This window comes from Rhinatrema bivittatum, chromosome 5 (assembly GCF_901001135.1).
Source record: "Rhinatrema bivittatum chromosome 5, aRhiBiv1.1, whole genome shotgun sequence".
Classification (NCBI taxonomy): Eukaryota; Metazoa; Chordata; class Amphibia; order Gymnophiona; family Rhinatrematidae; genus Rhinatrema; species Rhinatrema bivittatum.
Genome location: NC_042619.1, coordinates 218,395,314 through 218,413,277, shown reverse-complemented (window position 1 = coordinate 218,413,277; position 17,964 = coordinate 218,395,314). Strand labels below are relative to the sequence as shown.

At 46.1% G+C, this 17,964-nt stretch overlaps 1 protein-coding gene across 3 annotated transcripts in view; it reads right to left on the bottom strand.

Moving 5' to 3' along the window:
- Nucleotides 1–17,964, bottom strand: part of SRPX (sushi repeat containing protein X-linked) — a 100,292-nt gene that overhangs the window by 35,988 nt on the left and 46,340 nt on the right. For all 3 annotated transcript variants that reach the window (XM_029603198.1, XM_029603199.1, XM_029603200.1), the window contains 2 exons: nt 8,358–8,549; nt 6,678–6,854 (listed from right to left, as the gene is read on the bottom strand). In XM_029603198.1, coding sequence (XP_029459058.1) covers nt 6,678–6,854; nt 8,358–8,549 — 369 coding nt within the window. The remainder of the gene's footprint in view (nt 1–6,677; nt 6,855–8,357; nt 8,550–17,964) is intronic.

Here is a 17,964-nt window from a genome sequence, read left to right as displayed (position 1 = left end):
TGAGGAGAAAAGACACAAGCGCGGACTCCCCTGACGAAGAAAAGTTTATTTTTCGAAACATGGCCATGTTGGGAGAACTTCACAGATAAGTTTTTCGGGACATTTAAAGTTAATAAGAATTCTAAGAGGTGTATAGCTGGATTGTGAGAAAGCTAAGTATTTCCTTGGCGTTTTTTTAAATATATTCAAGTGGCACACTCAGCGGATTTAAGTGAGATTTAAAGCACAGAATAATTTGCAGTAGCGCTTAGCACAAATCCATTTAGGTTGGCGCATAAAACAGAGACATTTTGAAAGTGCTTTCGGGACATCTAAAGTAAAGCTGAGCGCTAAGCCAGTTAGATTGGTGTTAAACGCACAAAGAGCTTTTTCAAAAATATTATTGATTTTACATAAAAATTAATTAACAAAAAAAACCAAAAAATATTTAATAAAATTTACAAATGAGAGTGGGAGGGAGGTAGGTTCATGATTACAATAAAAAAATAGCTGTAGCAAGGCCATGAGGCATGCAACAGATAAAGTATGAAACCTACCTCATCCCATATTAAAAATTAATTATACCAATAGCGGGTGGGGTATTGTGGAGTAATTTATTGGATTCAATATTTTGATCTCACCACGAGCGGAGATTTTTTTGAAATATATTAAAGCCCAGCAGGCAGCACAATTTTGTTTTCCCTGCAGGTTTCTGTGAAGTCGACCAGTACTGCAGGCGGCCAGAGGCGGAACCTCACAGAACCACTGACTCCAGGCGACTCGGACCGGGGGTCCCCAGGATTAAATGAACCAGCCCTGTGCGCTTTTACCCGCTGTCTTGTTCCACTGACTTCTGGAGCCTGACGTCCTAATCTCACAAAGGTAAGTTTATCTAAGGATTCACACAAGAGTTCTGAAAAGTAAAAGGAACATATCAACCCCAAAGCACAGGACTGTCCCAGAGGTATCTTGTAGTCACTGGCCAGTGTGAATACGCTACTGTTTTTTTAGCAAAATTTTCCGGTAGCCTTGTGGCTTCCGTCTTTCCCCGGTACTAAGAGTGATCAGTCATGTTGCATCACATTTGCTCTCTCTATAGACTGCACGCCTTTCGAGTGAAGCTTGGTTCTGGCTCTACAGTGATGCCAGCACCTCCAGTCATCACTTCTCTGCGTTTCTTCGGCAACGTCCAGGTCCTGTCTCATAGCCCCTGCAGACTCTCTGCCCTGGGAAACGAGGTGTGCCAAGCAGGGCAGAGACCGTGGGGTGGTCGTATCCAATGATTTCAGTGTTAGCAAAACTGGCAGTGGCCAGAGCCAAGAGTAACACTAGGAGCCAGAGGGAGAGACATAGCCAGTAGAGAAATAAATAAATAACGCTGCTGTACAGGTGGATTGGTGAGACCTCACCCGGAGTCGCTGACAGGATAAAGATAGACTGGAGGGGGTCCATGCATCTGCACCTAAAGCTCTATAAGTTGAGATTTGAGAACTTAAACAAGGATACCCTAGAGGAGAGGAGAGATGTATGCGTGCTGGGGGGGAGAACATGATAGCGACATTCACATACCTCAAAGGTACCAAACAATGCAAATGTGGTAAATCTAAGGGGAGTGGAAGTCTTAGACGTAAATGTCACGGTTTGAGGCTCTAAGGGGGTAGACTCAGGAGTAAGGTCAGAAAGCGCCTCCTCACAGGATGCAGAGATAAGCCTCTCAGTGGGAGGTGGTGGAGACAGTAACAGAATACGAGCAGGCCCAGGATGGGCACAGAGGATCTTTTGTTGTGAAGAAGTGAAGGGAAAAAGATATCAATCGGCTGAGGCCTATGGCGCTGTGCCGGGAGAAGAGTCTGGGCAGCCCTTATCTGCCATCACTCTGTATGTTTGTTTCTTGGCATCCAGGCGTTTGCCTTAAGAATCTGCTGCAGTGTTTCAGCGGTGGGATATTTGCATCTGGAAGCTAAGGGTGTCTTTGTTAGCTTCTTGCTGTTTTCCCATCAGTCTTAGAGGCAGATGAGAGGGAAGAATCCCAGCCTACCGTGAGGTTAAGCCAAATCCCAGTCTAGCAGAAACAACACAAGCAACCACAGTGGCAAAGAAAAACCCTGAAGACACGTGAACAGCGTGGTGGGGCAACCATAAAATTCTGGCAGCAGCTAAAGTGTTGCGCAGGCCGCTGCAAGGAAACGAACATCCTCAAGACTAAAAAAAGCCACCTGAGCTGTTCGGATCCACTCAAAGTCCTGTAAATAGAATAAATCACAGACATAGAGACCCTCCCCTACCTTATTGTTATTATTTTTTTTTATAACAATTGTAATTCTTGCACAGTACTTCCCCAGCAGTCAGATTCTGGGATAACCCCTTCACAGAAAGCAGGTTTGGTGGTTCCATCTTTTTAGTAGTAAAGAGGGAGAAGGCCGTGTTTACCATGAAAATTACCCCATGTCCACGGACATCCTGCACAGCGTGACGAAACCGGTGCATCCACTGGCTGGCGACGCTGAGCCTTGCACCTCAAAGTAACACATTTTCGCAAGCTCAATGCTGCGGTCCGATCACCTCCTTCTCACCTTTTCCTTCACACGTACCAGGTTGTTCTCACGTGGCTCTTTTGCAACAGGACGGAGTGTGGCAGAGAAGCCTTCTCGCGACTGCCTGGCTGTATCCAGGTTTAGATGCGCCAACTGGCCGATTCAGGCAGACTTGGCTAATCAGAGTCAGCTTCAACAAAGTTCAAACTGGAATCTGATTTCTTTCTAAATCTGGATGTACTCAGGTAAGTCTGTCTCAGTGCTAGTACTCACAGATCTGAACCGTTTGGATTTATTCAGACACGGTGCGAAACTTAGAATACTTTGAGCAACAGATGCAAACCTGGGAATATCTGAATCTGAACCGAGTCAAAGAAATCTAAGGTGGGTCAGTCTGTGTCTGAAAAAAAGAAAGTCCCATCCCCTCAGCAATCACCAGCGGAAAAATGCAACATACAAATGCTTCCCCTCCGAGATACTGGGAGTGGTGAAAACGCTAACCAGAAGACAAAAACGTGGGCGTCGTGAGCCTTTGTCACTGATATGATTTTTTATGAGGAAAGAAGGAGGTGGTTTGCCAGACAGAGATATTCAAAAATTAATAGTAATGCACTGTTCGTTGTATCTGAGGAAGTCATCTCCTTTCAGTAAAGATGACAGCTGGAAGGAAGGCCGGAGGCTTGGAAGCTCAGGAGCTGCTTCCTGTTACAGCCTGGGAGTGGAGAGGCTGACGTTCCACAGGAGTCAAAGAGTTAATCTCACCGATGTATACCCTGGAGGAGAGGAGGTGCAAGGGGGATATGATAACAGACCTTCTGATACCCGAAAGGTTTTAATGATGCAGTCATCGACAAATCTTTTCCATTGGAAAGAAATCAGTACAACTAGGGGCCACGATGTGAAACTCCAGGGAGGACGACTGAGAACCAACCTCAGTAAATATTTCTTCGTAGAGAGGGTGGTGGATGCCTGCAATGCCCTTCCGGAGGAGGTGGTGAAGACAAAAACAGTGAAAGAATTCAAAGGGGCATGGGATAAACACAGGATGGAAATGAAAAATGAATGCATGGGGGTAATTTGCTGGTGTGGCAGTTACTACCCTTAACCAATAAGCCTTCATACTGTTGATGCAACTCCATCATCGCTCTCTGCTTCAACGGCAGTGGGGAAAGGAGAACTGGATTCAAACAGCAACCAATGAGGGCCCCCAACTTCTATGGTTTGGGGAAACAAATAAGTGTGGGTATGACTTGCTGATGTAGCTGTTGCTACCCTTCACCAATAAACCAGATACTTTTGACGCAACTAAAACATTGCTCTCTGCTTTAATGGCAAAAGGTAAAGGAGAATTAGATTCAGACAGAAACCAGCAAGGGCCCTGACTTTTACAGTCCGGGAAACTAAGGATGGGGGTAACCTGCATGGTGTGGCAGATACTGGCATAAGCTTGCTGGGCAGGCTGGAAGGCCCATTTGGTTCTTTTCTGCCATCATTTCTATATTTCTATGTTATGTCCATGGGAGTCAAAGTGTAAATCTCAGACACTGAAGTTCCACGAGAGTCAAAAAGTTAATCTCACTAATGACCATGGGAGTCAAAGTGTAAATCTCAGATACTGTTTCACAGAAGTCAAAGAGTTAATCTCAAACACTGATGTTCCTCAGGAGCCAAAGAATACATCTCAGACACTGAAGTTCCATGGGAGTCTAAGAGTTCATCTCAGACAGTGACGTTCCATGGGAGTCAAAGTTTCATGGGAGTCAAAGAGTAAATCTCAGACACTGAAGTTCCATGGGAGTCTAAGAGTTCATCTCAGACAGTGACGTTCCATGGGAGTCAAAGTTTCATGGGAGTCAAAGAGTAAATCTCAGACACTGAAGTTCCATGGGAGTCTAAGAGTTCATCTCAGACAGTGACGTTCCATGGGAGTCAAAGTTTCATGGGAGTCAAAGAGTAAATCTCAGACCCTGACATTCTCCCTCTAGAGAAGAAAGCAGCACTTCAGGCTTCCATTCCAGTAGTACTGACAGCGCAATACCAGAGGGCACTGCTATATTACATTAGTTTTAGGCAGAGGAGCGATGACAAAGATGCACTTTGACTTTCTTGGTTTTTCTGCCTCAGAGGGGGGGGGATATAGTAACTGGACTCTCTGGGGTACATTATCAGTCAGCTGTCACATGGGTAAGAAGAGAGTTAGCCTCCCATGATGTAGGTAAGAGGATTTTCAGCCGCCTGACTGTAGGCGCGCATTTCCAGAAACACTCACAAACTTGTCCTCATAAAATGGAAACGTTCTGGGAGCGTGAGTTGGAGGTATACACTCACCATTCATTTTCAAAAGAAAGGCACGTAGACAGTATGCTGTCACAGCTCGGTGAATGCAGGCGTGTGAAACATACCCGTCTAACAATGAGATTTTCAGATGCATCGTCTGCGGGGACCTAGTGTTTGTACATCACCTTGATCTGTGCAGGTTCAAAGGATGCGCGTTGCTTTGCGGTCAGGCGCCTCCCTGAACACTTCCCCCCTTTGTGTCTCTGTGAGCAGAGGGTAGGCCGTTACCTTTAACCTCAGCGTGAAGGGTCTCGTGCCAGGATGGTCCGTAACCCTATCCTGGTGACAGCGGGAAGAACCATGGAGTCTCCGTCCGCTGTCTGCGTAGCCTGGGCACGCCATCAGCAGAGTGACGCGACTTTCAGGTTGGCAGGCTACAGCATTTTCTGAAAAGCACTTTTCTGTTTTTACATTGAAAAAGCAGGTCCCCTGCTGTACTGACTGCAGTATGACAATGTTTCTGCTGATTAGGGAGCCAACAGGACAGCCATGGTCCAAAGAACCCCAACCCCCGCTACTGAAATGTCCAATGAGAAGAGGGTGATAGTTAACAGGAAATTATCACATTTGTTAGTAAAATAAAATCCAAACTTCTTCTTCCTAATTCTCCTGATGTCCTTTAATTCCCTTTCTCTTCCCTTTTCTCCTCTTCTGCTCGTGTTTCAATGATTCCTTGTCCTTCTACAGTCCATACTGCTGCAAATCCGCCCCAGGCTTTAATAATCCATCGTGAAGTAAAGTGCGAGGGATCCTGGTACCCCTTCCAGGGAATCTGGAAGATTTATTTTAAATGCACTGACACAGGATCCATGCACCGTCTGTTTCTAGGGATGGGGAGGCAGCTCTCCCGCCTAGATATTTCCACACAGCCCGCTGCACTGTGCAACCCAACTGGGTCACAAACTTCTTGAAAATGCCATGCAGTGTGAAAGAGGAGGAGGAAAGCAATCTGTGGGCTCAGGGTAGTTGTTGCTCTGCTTGGATGACTTTCTGTAAGCGGGATATACAGTATATAGTTTGATAAATTAAACCAGTGCTCCAGATGCTAAACATGCCCAGATTTGAAGAGGTCTGTGACTAGGCAAGTGTGCACCAGCAACAGCCGAACAAAGAGAAAAGCAAGGCCCTTCCCCCTCCCAGAGCAATCCTATAGAAAGAAGGAAACAGGATAGGAAAATAGGTCAGCGTCCCTTCCTGTTGCAAAGCCAGAGACCCTGGCATTATCCTCACATCCTCCGACCTAAGGATTCACTGTGTTTATCCCAGGCATTCTTGATTTCTTTATCAACTCCCTTGGGAGATTGGTCCCCATATCCCCTTGGGGAGATTGGTCCCCATATCCCCTTGCTTCTTCTCTTTTCTAGGATCTACATAGACACAGGGCCAGAGATGCAATGTCACTGTGCAACTTCATCCAAGACAACTCTGAAACTTGGGATTGTCCACGCACGTCCCTGCGGTGGTCCAGCCAGCGAAATTACAGTGACCTGAATGTGGTATGCGCAAGTTCCGCTCTGGGTCACACAACTTGTGGCGAGCTGCCCCATTTCACTGAGGCCTGCCAACGCCAGCGATGGTAGAGAAAGAGCACCTGCCCCAATCAGTTCACTGAGGTCAGATATCGAGCCACTGGAATGCCCTCCCATATGCACCACAAAACCCATGGAGCAAGTTTCTCCCCTCTACTCGACCTTCTCTGACCAGCTGTGCTGGAGCATGTGACCAGCCTCCCCGCACCTACTGAACAGATCAGGGTGACTTGCATGATTCGGTTCTCTGTTTGTGCACCCGCCATCCCCAGCCACGCCGCCACCCTCTGCTGCTCACCTTCACAGCTGGCGGGCTTGCCGCTCCAGACCTTATTGTCCATGCAGCTGACCACGCGCTCTCCTTTCAGCTGGTATCCTGGTGAGCAGTAATACTCACACCTGGAGCCGAAATAGGCACCGTCCACGCACTTGAATCCTCCGTGGAGCGGCATGGAGAGGCGGGGGCACCGGATTTCTAGGAGAGAGGAAAACATGTGAGGGTCCCGCCTGTTCTTCCTCCCCCATGGGGAGGTGAAGTGTGAGCTGGGGGAATGTGAACGTAACTCAGCAGCTTTTTGGCACAAGGGCAGGACACTGGCACCCATACTGCCTCCCTTCTGAATTCTTTGCTTCTAAGTCACTTTCAGCTTTGGCGGGGGTGTGGGTGGCGCTAGGTTGCAGTGCCATCTACCCTCTGGGAGCAGGCCCTACAGGACCGGGCAGCTCATGGGAATTAAAGCCACTTTACCCAAATAATTGAAAGCTTTTTGTAAGACAGTAAGCAGGATTTGACATTTCCGGGGCTGGCAAGGGATAATTCTCAAACCACGCGAGTGCTCTAACAGGCCGATCCAATACGGCGTGCTCAGCCGCGCGCACTGTGTAAGCCGTGGTCGGATGCGGGTTTTGGACGCGTGTCAACAACCCCTTGTTCCATAAGGGGATTAGCGCGTCCAAAACGCGTGTCCAACCCCCCCCACGAAACTAATAGAGCTCATCACATGCGAATGCATACTGGTGAGGCTATTAGCTATTCTCCCTCAATCCAAAAAAAAACCGGCGCCCGACCTGCACATTTTTACCCTCTGGGCAGGCATTAATTTCTGCGCAGCCCAAAAACGTGTACAGGAAAGCAGAAAATACTGCTTTTCTGTACTTCCTCTGACGTAACATCATGGTAATATTAAGTCGGGGGAACAAAAAGGTAAAAAAAAAAAAAAAGTGTTCCGGCAGTCAGATCAGAAAAAGGGACGCTCAACTAACGAGCATCCAGGGACGCACAATTTCCCCTAGCGCCTCCTTGGCAGCGCGACCCCCCTCATTTAAATATTCGATTGCGCGCCCAGGAGAGGTGGCTGGGCACGCGTCAGGAAAGCGGGCGCTCAACACCGAGCACCCGTTTTCCACGCCGCTTTATTAAATTGGCCTCTAAGCGCGCGTCCCCTCTGCAAATTGTTAAGGAGAAACCGCCTGCGATCTCTCTGAGAATCGGCACAAAAATCCGCCCGCTAAAAGCGTCCATGTGTCGTGCACCACCCCCGGTGGGAGGGAGGCAGCAACACAGCGAGCCTAAATTTGGAAACTGAATGTGAGCACGTGCTGCTTTCCTCCCACCCCACCCCCCACCCCCCCACCTAAGCACTGACGCCGGACGCCTCTTTTTAATGTGGCTAAGCATGCACGTGCTAAGCAACCTACGAGGTTTTCAGCAGCTTTGTCGTATTGCGCCACGCTTGAGGAGAGCAATTTAAATGCCTTTTAAGACTGCCCTCCCCCATGGCTGATATGAAGAAAGTCAGCTTCAATTAATTCATCAGCAAATAGTCTAACATTTGGGTAAGGTCTGACCATGAAACTAAAGTATAAACATTCAACGTAGGGCCAGAACGGACAACAAACAGGATATAAATCCAAATGGGTGTCTTTAACCAGCACATCCAGAAATTGAAGGGGAAGAAGGTCCCTACGGGCCACTCACGTTTGCACACAAATTTATCGGACCAGCGCTTGCTTGATTGACACATAACTTGTCGGGATCCATGGAGTTCGAAGCCTTTCCTGCAGTGAATGTCACATCTGGTGCCCTGCACGGTTTTGTAGTATTCTCCTCGGGGGGTTCTGCAACTTGCATAGCCATTTTTAACCTTGATGGGAGAGCACCAGGGAGTTTCTGGCAATCAAACAGAAGAAAGAACATGAAAAGTCAGTCTGGAGTGCCAGCCGGCCTGCGTCACCAACCAGAGAGCAAACTGGGAGACAACAGGGTTATTTCACCTAAAGGACAGGTCCAGGTCAATGACAGATTCAACTCAATCTAATGACTGCCTGGCCCATCGAGGCTTGAACCAGCACCTCCGGAGCAGAACTCAAGAGAGGCTTGCAGGTGAGCCACGAACAGGTGGCAAACCTACCTGGTAAACTTACCCATTCTGCCAGCCGTCATCTCGTTGGCTCAGCAAGGGGGCTAGTCCTGATGTGATGCCCTATTTAAAACCGGTCTGCAGTCCTGGCTCACTGCTGGTGCAACGAAATCTGTGGACTTGTTTCCTGAAGCTCTGTTTTGGTTTCTTCCTGCTTGGACTCTCGCTGTGTTCCTGCCCTCCTGGATTCCAGCTCTCTTCCTGCGTTCGTTTCTGCCTTCTTGCCTAACTGTTCCTAGGACTGATCTTCTGGCTTCTGGACCTGACTCTGCCACCCGCTGACGTTCAGGTATGCCCCTGCTTACTACCGAGCCGATTGACCTGTCAGTCGCCTACAGCTTGACTAGTATGTGACAGAGTGAGACCCCTAGCTCAACCTCAACTACTGACCCAACCTGGACCGTCAACACTCATGTGGCAAGAAATAGCATCCTAACAAAGCAAGTACTATTAATAACATAGTTTAATCTTTCTGCCAATAGTGAGAACAAATACAATTTCTAGGAAACCAGATTTTATTTTTTATTTAATCCCTCAGAAAAGGCATCTTCAAAGTTTTTAAAACTTATAAATGACGCTGCGAAATGGTGCAATCTCACATCCAAGAGTGTGGTCATACGCATGGAGCCATGCAGAACAGAAAGAGGTGGTCAAAATGTGGATTCTGGCTCCCTACAAAATGCAGGAGAAGACAAAAGCCACTTCCCGGCCTTCCTGTTCCCACCACAGCATTGGGCTGGTGACACTCGAACCTCCCAGTGTGAGCTCTCTGGGCCTTACTCCTAGCGTTCTGGACTGGGGTGCTGCCGAGCTGAGGGCCATCATAGATGTGTGCTGACACCACTGCAGTGCATGTGAACTGTGCACCCAACCCATCCCCCTCCCCCCATCTTCCTTCCCAAATCCACAACAGAACAAAAAAATATTCTCGATCATTACAGAAAGTAGCTTCATGACCACCGATGGGATACAAGGGAAGCAGAAACGTTTCCCTGTGGATCAGGCCAGCTTTGATAGCTAAATATCTGGGAAGCGTACAAGGCATTCCTTTCCATGTCTTGTACACCCTCCTTCTGGATGTTTGACTTTTTTTTTTTTTTAACTTATACCGTAGTAAACTGCTAGTATGATGTAACCACTTAATATTATATCAAAAACAACACCATATGTATGGGAACTTTTAATCAATTATATTTTTTTCTTTTTATGGTGCATAGAGACCTCATATATAGCAAAGGAGAGTTGTTATGTTATACACTCTCATATATAGCAAAGGAGAGTTATGTTATACACTCTCCTTTGCTATATATGAGAGTGTATAACATAACAACCTTCCTTTGCTATATATGAGAGTGTATAACATAACAACTCTCCTTTGCTATATATGAGAGTGTATAACATAGCAACCTTCCTTTGCTATATATGAGAGTGTATAACATAACAACTCTCCTTTGCTATATATGAGAGTGTATAACATAACAACTCTCCTTTGCTATATATGAGGTCTCTACTCACCATAAAAAGAAAAAAATATAATTGATTAAAAGTTCCCGTACATATGGTGTTGTTTTTGATATAATTTTTTATTTTTTAAGACAAATCTTGGGGGCATAAAAAGTGTTCCAAAGTTTATCCATGGCGAGAAAGAGAGTAAAAATCACGTGAAGAAGGACCGAGAACACAGAGGAGATAGATAAAGAGAAGAGAGAAACAGAAAAGGTGGCGAGTTGGAAAGGGGGGGGGGGGGAGTGGTGACAAGGAGAAAGGAGAGAAACACAGATGAAAGGGAGGGAAGAGAGAAACAAAAGGTGGTGCAAACTGGGATGGAGAAAGGACACAATAACAGAAGGCGGAAACAGAGACTGGGGCCAGAAGGTGCAATTTGGACAATTCGGCCGATGGGGAGATGAGAGGGCCACAGAAACAAAAGAGAAGAGAAAACAGAGAAAGGAGAAACAAGGAAGAATGATAGAAAAGGTAAATGAGGTTAAAGTAAGCCGGTGACAAAACAAGGCTTAGAGAAAATATTTTAAGCGCAGCCTACAATGTAGTATGGAGTTTTTTGGTTAATCCATCTCTGTTTGATGTAATCTATCTTGTTCGATGTAAACCTTCGTTTTGATCGAAACCGATGCGATATGACTTGCGCCATGAACGTCGGTATAAAAAAAGAACTTAAAAAAAAAAATAAATCTATAGCATCCTGCCCAACCTAATTACTGAATGGTTCTGTAAGTTTACAGAAGATAAAATCAGTGCACTATATAAATCTGTATTGGGGAATGTAAAATTAAATTAGACCAGCATTTCCCAAAATGTGGTGCAAGGATCCCTGAGACCCCAATGAGTTATATGGGGTCCTTCCCTTGACAAAGTGCCAGCTATCTAGTGCTAAATGTGTTTCAATATCGGGCCCAGTTTTTCAAATAGAAAAATACTTTTTAAATGCGTGCTCTTAAAAGTCCTTCCTGTATTCTCCTGGCTCTGCATCTGCTTTTGCTTTGTCTATTGAAGAATTGTTTATTGGCCGGGCTTTTAACCTCTCCTGCTCTCCCGTTTCATGCTGCTGACATGACAGTTACTCCGTATGCTGCCACCATCCCAACTAAATCCATCCCCTGTGTAGCTTTACAACCAAACACCGAACAGCCGCCCCCACAGCAGAGTGCAGGCTAGGTCAAGGCCCACACAGACAGCACCCTGGGTGAAGGGGTACCATAGGGGGCTGTAGCCTGGATGGCTTCTCGAATTCTGTGCATCTGGCTTCTCTTCACAGGCAGTGCAGCCATTAACTTTCTCTACCAGCAAACACATGTAGCATATTCTGAAATAGTGTCAGGAGATTTGCACGTGCTGGGCACATGCAGCAAGGCTGAGCCACGAAGCCTGCAATGGGGGTGCGGTCCCCTGCCTTCTCAGTTCTGGTCACAGCACCGAATGTAGGACATATACTAGAGAGGAGGCAGGATCCGCAGCTTCCAAATCCACTCCCACCGCCCACCCATGGCAGAAGTGCCATCCTTAAGAGCAGAGCTCCCCAAACTTGTCCTGGGGACTCCACAGTCAGTTGGGTTTTCAGGATATTCACGATGAATATGCATGAGGTAAATTTGCATTTACCAAGCCACCAACACATGGTAATTTATCTCTTGCATATTCACTGTTGACATCATGAAACTTGACTGGCTGTAGGGTCACCAGGATAGGTTTGGGAAGTCCTGATTAAGGAACGGGGAAGATTTGCCTGTCGGGGGATTAGGCACCCCCCAGTAGGCCAGTCGCACTGGTCATGTGGTCTTCATTGCAGCTCCTGCTGAGATCAGTCACCATGGAACAAGGCCTTTGGTGGACTGAGGTGGAACCTAACCTATTGCGGCCCGAGGGAGATCTCGATGGGGCCATGACAGAACCCAGCCCATCACGGCCCGAGGGAGGACTCGGCAGGGCTGCAATGGAACCTAACCTGATGTGGCTCAAAGGAGGTCTTGGCAGGGTTGCAATGGAGCCCAACCCAACCCTGCCTGAGGGAGGTCTCGATGGGGCCGCGATGGAGCCCAATCTGCCTTGGGCAGAAGAAAGGCCTACGGCCCAGGGTCAGCAGAAGGATGCATCTGGCGGTAGCATGGCCGCCTCCTCCCACCTTCCCTCCAGCACTAAATAAGGAGCATCACAGGCACAGCCAAGGCCCAGAAGGAGGATGTCTCAGAGGATGCCTGTGTGTGTGTTTGTGCAAGAGAAAGAGAGCTTGCATGTGTGCATGAGTGAGAGCACTTGCATATATATGAGAGAGCATCTGCATGTGTATATGAGAAAGATAGTACCTGCATGTGTGCATGAGGGAATGAGAGCCTGCATGTTTGTATGAGAGAGAGCTTGCATGTATGCATTAGAGAGTACCTGCATGTGTGCATGAGAGAGAGAGCACCTGCATGTGTGCATGAGGGAATAAAAGCCTGCATGTGTATATGAGAGAGAGAGAAAGAGAAAGAGCCTGCACATGTGCAAGAGAGTGCTTGCGTGTATATGAGAAAGAGCACCTGCATGCGTGTATGAGAGAGAGAGAGAGTCTGCTTATGTGTATGAGAGTCTGCATATGTGTATGAAAGACAGCCTGCATGTGTATGAGAGAGCAACTGCGTGTGTGTATAAGAGAGAGCACCTGCATGTGAATGAAAGATGCATTTAGATAGAAAGAGTGTGCCTGCATGTGTGCATGAGAGCCTTCAGATGTGTATGAGAGAGACAGCCTGTGTATGAGAGCTTGCTTATATATGAGAGAGACAGTGCTTATGGGTCTGAAGGAGAGAGAGAGAGACAGAGCGAGAGAGAGAGGATAAAGATTGTGTTGCTCCTCTTCACCCAAATCCACAACAATCTCTGGGAAATCAAAAGATGCCAGGTATGTATTTATTTAATGGTATGGAGAGCTGGAGTTTTAATTTAATTTTTAATTATTTTAAATTATGGGGTGTTATTTCATGTGTCTGCTGTTTTAAAATATTTTATTGGTATTTGGGAAATATTAGAACAAATTTATGTGACTTTTTAAATTAGGGACTCAATATTGAAAGATGGCCATTTAAGTAACTTGGCCAGATATTACTTATCCAGCTAAATTACACAGTATATTTAGCGGCACGGCTATGTCACTGAATATACGTGTATATATTTGTACTTAGCCGTATTAATTATAACCATCTAACGTAGCCAGTCAACTTATGCAGCCAAGACGCTCCATCCACTGCCCGCCCACAACTTATGAAGCTAATTTTTTAGCCATATAAGGGACTTATGTGGCTAAGCAGCAGCCGATAAACGTAAGCGCATATTCAGCGGCCACTACTTAACTAAAAAAGCCATGCTTATCCAGTTAAGTAGTGCTGAATGCGCTTTGAATATTGAGCCCCCTATATTTGCCTGTTTTAAAATATTTATTCTTTTCATGGTTTTAATATTATGAATGATGTCTTATATCTCTTGATTTTATTGCTTGATGTTTTGTGAGGAATGATTATGTTTCTGGTTTTCCACTGTTGCACTGCATAATGCAGTCGAGCTTTTGTGGTTACCAGCGCACGTTTGTGAGCAAGAGAGAATGAATGGGCCAATGAGCATATGTTTGAGCAAGAGGACTATTTAAGCCAATGGGCTTGTGTGTGAGTGTAAAAGAGACTGATTGAGCCAGTGAGCATGTGTGTGAGCAAGAACGAGTCCGTGAACATGTGTGTGTGAGCATGTAGATGAGAGAGCATGTGATCTAGGGAGCATGTGTGTGAGAGAGAATATAAGGGAGTTTGTATGAGAATGAACATGTGTGTTAGACAGAGAAGAGAGTTTGGGGTAGATTTTGAAAGACCCATGCACGCACACATGGACGCGCAAATTTTAGAACATGCAAACATTCCCATGCGCATGTGCACGCAGGTTGGGACTTGCGCGCCTGGGGGGGGGGGGGGTGGATTTTGTAATCTATGCGCGGCGACGTGATTGGGCCGTTGCCCAGTTCCCTCCCAGTCCACTCCAATTAAGGAACGGATTGGGAAGGAACTTTCCTTTACCCCTATCTAGCCTTCCTCCCTTTTCCCCCTCTCCTCCCCGTCCTCTAAACTAACCCAAACTAGCATTGGGTTTTTTTTGTTCGTTTTTTTAACTTACCTGCTCCTTCGGAGCAGAAGTTACGTGCGCCGGCTGGCTGCCAGCATGCTTCCCGGGACAGGGCCGCTGTCCCAGCCGGCCCCCACTCCTCCCTGCCAAGACCATGCCCTCTGGCCACCCCTTTTAGCTGGCCTGGAACTTCTGCGCACATCGGGCATTACGTGTGTGGCTGGGCCCTTTTGAAAATGCGCGCAGTGCACTCAGGGCCCAGCCACACACATAACCCCCGAATTCTACGTGTGCGGGCCTTTTAAAATTCGCCCATAATTGCATATCTCCCACTTCTTACTAATCCATGACAATCTGAGGGTGACAGGTATCTAGAGTTCCCAGGTACGGAAAGCGGAGGATTTATTTTAGCTTTAATTTTAACTATTGGATGATGTTTGCTGTGTCTGCTAGTTTGAAATATTTTATTGATGTTTGGGAAATGTAAAACAAATGTTATATGTTCGTAATCACTGGATGTTCTTTTCATCAGCTGTTTTTATAATATTTATTCTGAGTTTGGTCTTACTATTATGATTGATGCTTTATATTTTTGGATGTTATTGTTTGATGTGTAGTGAGGAATGATATTTGTTTTTCCATTCCATAGAGAGTCCTGCTTGTTGTGGTTTCAAGTTCAGTTTTTGTCTGCATGTTTCTATTTATACTTTATCATCTCTTCATTTTGTATTTGGTGAGGGTCTTTCTGTGTTCCACATGTGTGATGAGGTGAGGTAGTCTGCTAGCATGTAGCAACGCTTTCTCCAAGGAGTGACTAGGTGTGTACACATTTTTTTTCGTGTGAGCAGCAATTTTTTAAACCAACAATTTTGAGTGCCAAAATTAGTGTTTGATTTCTGTATATAGCACAAATAAAAAATGTATGTGAGTGATCATATAAAACCTACGAGCAATGCTCAGAAATATATGAGCAATGGCTCACACTCTCAGCTTAGAGGGAATTATGGCATGTGGTTTCTATGCAGGGATCTATAACAGCTTGGCTTGTTCTGTTTTCTTAATAGCAGGTGTATTGGTGTTTTAGGGTCTGATGTAATAGTTGTAGTGTTGCCTTTTCATAGGTAGGGTTATTACTGTTTGAGTACTGGTAGTTAGTGCTGTTTTTATATGGGAGGTTTACTATATTGCAATTTAGTTTACTCAAAGCTTTCTGAAGGCTGAGCCCACATTCAACACCCTTTACAGTAAGCTGTAATATCGTATGGCTGCAGGTGACTTTTTTGCAGAGTTTTTTGGTTGGTACCATAGCAGTGCATGTGAATAATACCATATTGTACATGTTATTTTTATCTTAGAAGCCTGTACTTTGAATGTTCTTTTTCATGTAAAATCTGTTATTATAAATTACCCTTGCACCAGCCCTGGCTGCACTGGCTCCACAAGAGAAAGCAGGATTCCCATCTGGAGCTGGGTTAGTGGATCTCCCTCATCTCGACCAGGGCTTAAGTTTTTCTTTTTAGAAGACCAGGGAAAAGTATGGATAACTTCTGGTTCCCTATCCTCTGGAGTAGGTAGGCAGTCAAGCCTGGGGAACTGTTAAAAGCAGCAGACTGTGCAGCAGGCAGTCAATGGGAATGCACTGGAGTGGTGGGAGGGTGGCAGAGAAGTGGAAGTAAGCTACAGGTCACAGGAAGGAAGGGGGTAAGTCAGAGGAAGTACCTGTGCAGTGTTGGGGAGGCTTCTGACCGAGGTGACTGGACTGAGCTGTGGGAGGAGCAGTTAGCTGTGGAACCAGCAAGTCTCAGAGTGGGATTGGAAAAGGAGGAGACTGCTGCAGAATGAGGAAGGGCTGACAGCAAGCAAGAACATTACACTATGATGCGGTAGTGCTGGGGTGGGGGCCACTCACCTTTTGAGCACATAAGCAGCAGCACAACAGTAGCGTTTTAGAGAGAGTGTGTGTCTGTGTCACACAAAGAGCGACACATACCTATGCCTACACTTACAGGCCAATGCAATATCATGCGCTGAGCCTAGCACACAGGTTAACGAGTGCTTGGATGCGTATTTTGGATGCACATCCATAACACCTTATGCAATAAGGAGATTAGTGCGCCCAAACCAGCGCGTAGCTAATAGCACTCATCACATGTAAATTCATGTTGATGAGGCTATTAGCTATTACCCCCATGTAAAAAATAAATGTGCGCCCAACACGCACATGTTTACTCTCAAAAATTAACACCTGCCCCAAAGCAGGTGTTAAGTCATGAGGAGCCCCTAAAGTAAACAGAAAAGCAGAAAATACTGCTTTTCTGTAGTTCCTCCATATTAATATCGAGGTGATATTAAGTCAGAAGAACCAAAAAAGAAGTAATGCAAATAAATAAATAAATAGATATGTTTGCTTGCAGTCAGGTTAGGAAAACGGACGCTCAATTAACGAGCGTCCATTTTCCTAACCTATGGCTGTGCAGAAATTAGGAAACGGACACTCATAAAATGCCACGTCTCCTGGGCATCCGATGCTGGGGAGGCACTAGGGACGCTAAATTTCCCCTAGCACCTTTTTAACACAGCAGACTGCATCGCGCGCCTGGGAGAGATGGATGGGCATGCATTAGGAAAGTGGGCGACCAATTTGGACGCACAGTTTTAGTGCCTTTATTACATTGGCCTGTTTCTGTCAGAGGGACAGTGTGTGTGTGTGTGTGGGTGTCTCTCTCTCTGACACACACACACACACACTCTCATTCTCAGTGTGTGGGTTTATCTGTGTGACTGTGAGAAAGTGTCCGATGTGTGTGTCAGTGTATATAAAGTTTCTGCAATCTATACATCTGTTTGTGTGACTGAGCGTGTGTGTGTGTCTGACACTGGCTGGCACTGTAGTTGTCTCATTGCTTTCACTAGTTCAAGAGCTGCTTGGTTGGCCAGACCAGGATATATATATGTGTGTGTGTGTGTGTGTGTGTGTGTGTGTGTGCTCACTGCTGTCTAGAGTATGCTCTATTTCTTAGTTATTTAAGAAAAATGTGAAATTTATTTTGGAGATATTTGGGCTTAATTCTGTCAGGTTCCAGAGTTGACGTGGCATATTTTAGGAACCTGTTCACACAAGTGCTAGAGAAAGTACACAAGGGAGTCAGATACCCTGTAAGTTGATTTTGAAACACACACACACACCCCCCCCCCCCCCCCCCCCCCCGGGCTGATATTTTCCTGCAATCTGTCCCAATTAAGGGAGTTTGTTTTGGGTCATTTTGTGATTTGAAGAGCCGCCGAGGAAAGAGCCAGAAAGTTTTATTTCTCGCCATGGAGTCCCTATCCCCCTCAAATCTGCAGGGCTGGCACAAAAAGATAACTAATTATAGGAAGGGGTAGGGTTGTAGTGATTCTCATCACAGGCCCATGCAGGCATCCCTCCGAGACACACAGAGCACAGGAGCTCGGGGGAAGGGGAGCTTTAAAAACAGGACTGGTGGCTTTTATTTAAAAAAAAGTCACAGTTAAAAAAATAAAATAAAATATACTGAGGTTGGAAAATGGAAAAAGCCCCAC